The 7,500-nt window shown below is 45.9% G+C and overlaps 1 protein-coding gene across 1 annotated transcript in view; it reads left to right on the top strand.

Moving 5' to 3' along the window:
* Nucleotides 1-7,500, top strand: part of LOC306916706 (leucine-rich repeat-containing G-protein coupled receptor 5-like) — a gene marked incomplete at both ends in the record, with an annotated part of 24,733 nt that overhangs the window by 7,364 nt on the left and 9,869 nt on the right. The window contains 2 exons of the mRNA XM_079494722.1: nt 420-491; nt 2,332-2,547. Of these exons, the coding sequence (XP_079350848.1) occupies nt 420-491; nt 2,332-2,547 (288 nt within the window). The remainder of the gene's footprint in view (nt 1-419; nt 492-2,331; nt 2,548-7,500) is intronic.

Here is a 7,500-nt window from a genome sequence, read left to right as displayed (position 1 = left end):
ATGAATGCAACTGCTAGTTGTAAAAAGCTAGCCTTGTTCTTCATAAATATCCTATAATATTTAATGAAGACGGAATGCACTTGCCCGTCGGCCAATCTGCAAGCAAACTCCACTTGCCCGAACGTTTTATTTACTTGCCATGGGCAGTCGGGCGTTAGTGTCAACCCGTGTGTGCGTGCGTGTGTGTGCGTATGAAGAGGCAAAAAGGCTGGCAAAGTACTGTCCTGTCTCTGCAGCCGTCACATACAATATATGTCGGAGACACCCATATAGAGTACAGAGTGACATGCTTATTGTATCATGAAGACATAATGCCATGATTCTATGAATGTAACCATAGCTGTACCTTTAATATTTGTGTCCTTGCATGCTGGCCTTCATGTGGAATACATTTTGAAAATGTCAATGTGTTTGTTTAGGATGCTTCAGAACAACCAGCTGACTTCAGTTCCTGTCGGAGTCTTCCAGTATCTTCCTAATCTGCAGTCACTGTGAGCATGCATGCACGCACACACACACACACACACACACACACACACACACACACACACACACACACACACACACACACACACACACACACACACACACACACACACACACACACACACACACACACACACACACACACACACACACACGAGTCCCATATGTTAATGAAAGCAATGCTGAAACCGAGAGAGGATGAGGGGTCTTGTACAGCGGAGTGACTGTACTTAAGTACTGTATAATTTTGAGGTACTTTTTACAGGGCGTCTTACTGGTTATTATTACTACATTGTTATACCTTTAAAACTGGGAAATGGGCCAGTCTGGCAGTGTGCCGCGGGTTCGACTCCCGATCCCGACGGCCTTTACTGCATGTCTTCCCCCCATCTCTCTCCCCATTTCCTGTCAGCCTACTGTCTGTCCCTCCATAAAAAATATAAAATAAAGGCGAAAGCCACAAAAAAAAAACACATTAAAAACTGGGAAATGATCGGTGTCATTTTAGATGTTTCTATAGCAACAGGAATTGTCTTACATTTGAATAGAAGATTTTCAGAACAACCAGTTTAGGATTTAGGTCTAAATGGGTTGAATAACAAATGTGAGTACTTTTCCAACCCTGATCTTGTAAAATGGGGAAATGGCGAAACACAGCAAAGAGAGAGAGAGAGAGAGAGAGAGAGAGAGAGAGAGGATGGGAGAAGAGGAGACATGAGGAGAGGAGATAAGGATGGACAGACTGGAGTCTCTCTGTGAATGAAACACACATTTATCTGATCAACTATTATGCGCTGTCTCTCCTCTCTCTCTCTTTCTCTCTCTCTCTCTCTCTGAGAACAGAGACCGTTTTGTTCCAACAGAGACAGAGTGATACCTGTAGCTGTCTGTTCACTTTAAGAGCGTCTGTGTGCATGCGTGTGCTCATGTGTGCACGTGCGCGCACTTGCTGCCGTGCAAACGCATGTACATGTATACGTTATGTGTCAGTCAATGTTTTCCAGGCCAATGGCCCCTTAGCTGAGAGAGGGAAGAGGAGCCCTACTACTTAACGCATACAATTGTGTTGCAGACTTTTTTAATAGATTTCATAGAGTTGTCTAGACCTGAAAGCACTATCTTCAGTGTATCTTTTCTATTCATATGTTGGATTGAGGATAATGTGCGTTTTCAGACATTTAGCCACTTAAACAATCAAGTATACTTGACTTTTGGCTCTGTACTTGGTCAAATGGTATACATGCATCTATCTCAGATTTATTCATATTATCTTTTCCCAAGATTGTGTTTTTGGTGAAAACAAGCCATATTCAACTGCCAATAACTAAAGAACAGAAGGTTGGGATTACAATGTTTTTTTTTGGTGGAAAGATGAGACACTCGTCTTTCCGTCCTTTGTTTACATCTGCGTGGAAAAAAGTAAAATCGGTGGAATTTGATCTTGAAAGACGAGTAAGAACGCTGGCAGTAAAGCGGATGAATAATTACTTCATATCTGTCAGTTAAGGTGTCTGCACACTGCTGCGTTTTTCGGAAAAATGCGTCCGGTCTGCAGTTCAGGATGTTATACCAGCCAGAGTATACTACTCACAGGGCCAGCACTGTGTGGAAATAGCCTTTCCCGGGATTTGTTATGAGTTATATAGAAGTTGGCAAAAAATAAACGGTGTAATTATATCGCCTGTATTGCTTTACAACATTCACCCAATCACACATATATACCCATATAATTCATATTTTTGTGCATATCCCCCCTTTTTTTCTCTCTCTCCCCCTCTCCCCCACCCCCCCCCCCCCCCCCCCCCCCCCCCTCTCAATCTCTCTCCTCCTCTCCTCTCCTCTCAGGCGCCTAGACGCCAATCACATTTCCAGTGTTCCTATTGGCTGTTTCTCCGGTCTGCCCGCCCTGCGCCACCTGTGGCTGGACGATAACTGTCTGGAGGAGGTTCCGGTCGGAGCGCTGAGTGACATCAGCTCCCTACAGGCCATAACATTGGCTCTGAACCACATCAGTCATGTTCCTGACCACGCCTTCTCCAGCCTCGCTAACCTTGTAGTCTTGTGAGTACGCACATACACACGCACGCACACACGCACGCACAGACACACACACACGCAAGTACTGTGGGACTGATACGCCCTTAATTCCCTTTTCACTCCATATGACTGTCGCAAAGCGCAGTGTAATGTGGCATTTGCACAGTAGTCATTTACGTGCAGCGCCCATGATGTGTATCTGATGTGCACTGCTAGCGATGCGAGCGAGCGAACAATGAAATCTCATTAGAATCAATCCATTAGAAGCAATAAGCCAGAAGAGGTCTCTGGTTAACGGGTATTGTATAATGGCTGAGAGGCTTGGTGAGACACGACGCGAAGCGGAGTGTCTCCAACCCTCTCAGACATTATAAAATACCCGGTAACCTGAGACCTCGAGTGGCTTATTGCTTTTTTTAAACGGTTACAAACACATAGCAATATTAACCTCATGAAACTATTCCTAATTCACAAAAGTAGCTACACTTTGCCGCTTTGTGCCCACCAGAGCGAGCCACACTTCCTTGTTTTTACTCGGCCAGTCTCTGTGATGGGGGAGGCGTTTGATGTCTTTACGAGGCCGCCGGGGGCCACACATTCACAGTCATATGAGCGCGGGCGGTGCTTAGACGCCCGCACAGCCATGGGTGTGTAAGGCAATCAAGTGCTCCCCTTCCCCAGTTCACCTTCAGAGCTGCGGGATCAATGTAACGCAGCTGGGAATGATATAAAGTGATTGGAGGTGTGGGTTATCGTGAGAAATCAGAAACCAGCCAATCAGAATCAAGTATTTGGACTAACCATTTTAGAATACATGTTTTTCAATTAAACTGTCCTGACACAACGCGAAAGACAACGTGCCGTGCAGTGGCGGCGTCCACCCCTCCGGCGATGGGTTTGACCAGACAGTAGCGTCAAGAGGCGTCAAGAAAGCGCCTAGAACTGTCGTCTCTTCCGGGTTTTTCAACAGCTGGTGGATGGAAATGACACTAGTGTGCGGCTTCAACTTGTAGCGTGGGCTTATATGTAATTTGTGCCCTGTAATTTGTGCGCAATTTGTTTTATTACAAAGACTAAAAGGCAAACATTTTTATTCATATGTTCCAATGTTCAATGAAAAAGCGCAATTAACCAAGATTTTTGCGCTGGATATTTAAAAATAGCAGATGTACAAGCTAGCTCACAGCTTCAACACTACTTCAGCGGCGCAGCGACAGACATGCAGTGTTTTTTGTTGTTGTTTTTTTCGGCTTTCGCCTTTATTTTATATTTTAAGTGTGAATACAGCATTAGACCAGCTTAAATCTGGTCTAAAGTACAACGCAGTCCCAGGGCGGTATTTCCCTGCCAGTTAGCTCATCATTCATATAAAGTTCCACACGTTTCAACATGACAGGTTCAATTACTTTCATCATTCAAATCTGAATAATAAGAATATTTGAAAAGTATCTGCTAGTGACTTTCAACAGCACCGAGGAGAGAGAGAAACCCATGCCCTTCTGCCTTAATTTATGTATGCATGCTGCAGCAGAGCACACACACACACACACACACACACACACACACACACACACACACACACACACACACACACACACACACACACACACACACACACACACACACACACACACACGCTATTGCCTCTCCTCTCTTCTCTTTATTTTCTTCTCTCCTCTTTTTAAACTCCAGGTAAAGGAATACTATCTTTGCCCCGAGCAGCTGCTGCTGCTGCTGCTGTGTGTGTGTGTGTGTGTGTGTGTGTGTGTGTGTGTGTGTGTGTGTGTGTGTGTGTGTGTGTGTGTGTGTGTGTGTGTGTGTGTGTGTGTGTGTGTGTGTGTGTGTGTGTGTGTGTGTGTGTGTGTGTGTGTGTGTGTGTGTGTGTGTGTGTGTGTGTGTGCGTGCGCGTGCGTGTGTGTGTACGTGTGCGTGTGTGCGTGTGCGTGTGCGTGTGCGTGCACGCATTTAGTCACGCATAAACAGGCCAGCAGATGAGAGGAAGTTGTGAGGAACAAATGAATAAAAGAATAGTTGGGGGGGGCATAGGGAGACATAGTTCTACCCCTTAAGCCATTCACTTTACCTCCTTCCTCCTCTTATCATGTCTTCATCTACAATGGCTTTACGGGAAGCTGACCAGTACAACCACAGTCTACTACTGTTGTACTGGGAGCTGGCCAGTACAACCACAGTCTTCTACTGTTGTACTGGGAGCTGACCAGTACAACCACAGTCTACTACTGTTGTACTGGGAGCTGGCCAGTACAACCACAGTCTACTACTGTTGTACTGGGAGCTGGCCAGTACAACCAGTCTACTACTGTTGTACTGGGAGCTGACCAGTACAACCACAGTCTACTACTGTTGTACTGGGAGCTGGCCAGTACAACCACAGTCTACTACTGTTGTAAATGGTAAATGGTGCATTTATATAGCGCCTTTATCCAAGGCACTTTACATAGATTGTGCATTACATTCACCCATTCACACACACATTCATACACCGATGCCGGAGGAAACAATGCAATTAGGGGTTCAGTGTCTTGCTCAAGGACACTTTGACACTAACTCGGGGAGCCTGGGTTCGAACTGGCAACCTTGTGGTTCCCATCCAGCCACTCTAACCCTGAGCCACCACCCCTGGGATTACTGGGAGCTGACTAGTACAACCACAGTCTAATGCTGGTGTACTGGGAGCTGACTAGTACAACCATACCACAGTCTAATGCTACTGGGAGCTGACTAGTACAACCACAGTCTAATGCTGGTGTACTGGGAGCTGACTAGTACAACCACACCACAGTCTAGTGCTACTGGGAGCTGACTAGTACAACCACACCACAGTCTAATGCTGGTGTACTGGGAGCTGACTAGTACAACCACACCACAGTCTAGTGCTACTGGGAGCTGACTAGTACAACCACACCACAGTCTAATGCTACTGGGAGCTGACTAGTACAACCACACCACAGTCTAATGCTACTGGGAGCTGACTAGTACAACCACACCACAGTCTAATGCTACTGGGAGCTGACTAGTACAACCACACCACAGTCTAATGCTACTGGGAGCTGACTAGTACAACCACAGTCTAATGCTGGTGTACTGGGAGCTGACTAGTACAACCACAGTCTAATGCTGGTGTACTGGGAGCACGGTGTGTGTGTGTGTGTGTGTGTGTGTGTGTGTGTGTGTGTGTGTGTGTGTGTGTGTGTGTGTGTGTTGGTATTCATACACTGTCAATTGTTGCTGCTGCTTCAATCAGCTTAGAGCTAATTTGCATGAAATTACCCAAAAGCCTTTGAGAAATGCTGGGGGCCCTTATTCACGCACGCACGCACGCACGCACGCACGCACGCACGCACGCACGCACGCACGCACGCACGCACCCACGTGTGTGTGTCATTATGCAGCTAATGCGAGCAGACAGCGGCGCAGTGCTAGTGGCAACTATGGTTAAAGCTACCATAGCAACTGCTCTCTCTCTCTCTTTCTCTCTCTCTCTCATGCACACACGCACACACGCACGCACACACACACACACACACACACACACACACACACACACACACACACACACACACACACACACACACACACACACACACACACACACACACACACACACACGCCATCCAGTCACATACACACACACAGAGAGACAATAAACTGCCGACCAGCCACACATTTTGTAACTAAACTACAGTATATTATTGAGGCTACTTAATGTGGTATAAATGGCAAAGAAATTTAGATTATATACCATCTGAAAAATACACTCCTTTCTGTGTGGAGTTTGCATGTTCTCCCTGTGTCCCCTAGGGTATAGGTACCCTCACAAAAACATGCCGTAATCCTGGTCTCTTAAAACTACCTCCCCCTGGCCAGCCGGGGCGCCTGATGGAGGGGAAAGGAACTGGTCAGAATAGTGTGTTCCTTCCACGCGCTACGTCCGGCCGGGGAAACTCTCCCCTGTCAGGTGAAAAGAAGCAGCTTGGACTCCTCATGCATAGAAGGAAGCATGAGGTCAGTTCGCTGCCCCCCCAGGTTAGCAGAGGAAGTGTAGCGCCCAGGATTACATTAGATATTAGATTAGTTACAGAATTGTGGGATAAAACATTTAGAAAAAAATATACTCCAGTCAGTCACAGTCTGTGGTGTAATGGTGATTTTTTTTGTCTGTACCACGGCATTTTAATGACGTCACACAAACACACACACGCACGCACGTAAACGCGCGCGCACGTGCCTACATAAGCTACACAGAACAACTGATAGCCTAAGCCTCTATTGTTTATAGTGTATGAGAGTTTTAGACACACAAACACAAAAGTAGACATGAAATAATCAGACAAACTTCTTTACTGCGCTGCCTGCAGTCACGAAACTAAAACGTTTCCTTTGGACGAATCTCTTCTTTGATGGAGGGGGATGCATTCTTGTTGCGTGCAGAACACCACATAGCCTACTGGAGCCATACTGCTGTGCTGCTTACTGTGTATGAGAACGTGCGTTCAGGTACACAGTTAAACCGGTTGTTATTCAAAGTAGTGGAATCCAGTCACAGCGGGGAAGTGGACGTGGCTTATTTGGGGAGTTGCAGTAATAGTAAAGTGTCTTTACTGAGATTTTACTGTTCTGTACGTACGTCGTACTGTATCTGTAAATGTTACTGCTGTGCTGTCTGAATTCCACCTGCGCAGGATCAATAAATCTGTCTGTCTGTCTGTCTGTCTGTCTGTCTGTCTGTCTGTCTGTCTGTCTGTCTGTCTGTCTGTCTGTCTGTCTGTCTGTCTGTCTGTCATTCTCTCTCTTTCTCTCTCTCTCTCTCTCTCTCTCTCTCTCTCTCTCTCTCTCTCTCTCTCAATTCAATTCAATTCAAAGGAGCTTTATTGGCATGAGAACATATACGTTTACATTGCCAAAGCAAAAGTGGAACAAAACAATCAAGATAAAACAATAAAATATATGTGTAAA

The sequence above is a fragment of the Electrona antarctica genome, assembly GCF_951216825.1.
Source record: "Electrona antarctica genome assembly, chromosome: 23".
In the NCBI taxonomy this organism is placed as follows: Eukaryota; Metazoa; Chordata; class Actinopteri; order Myctophiformes; family Myctophidae; genus Electrona; species Electrona antarctica.
This window is presented reverse-complemented; position numbering and strand designations above follow the sequence as displayed.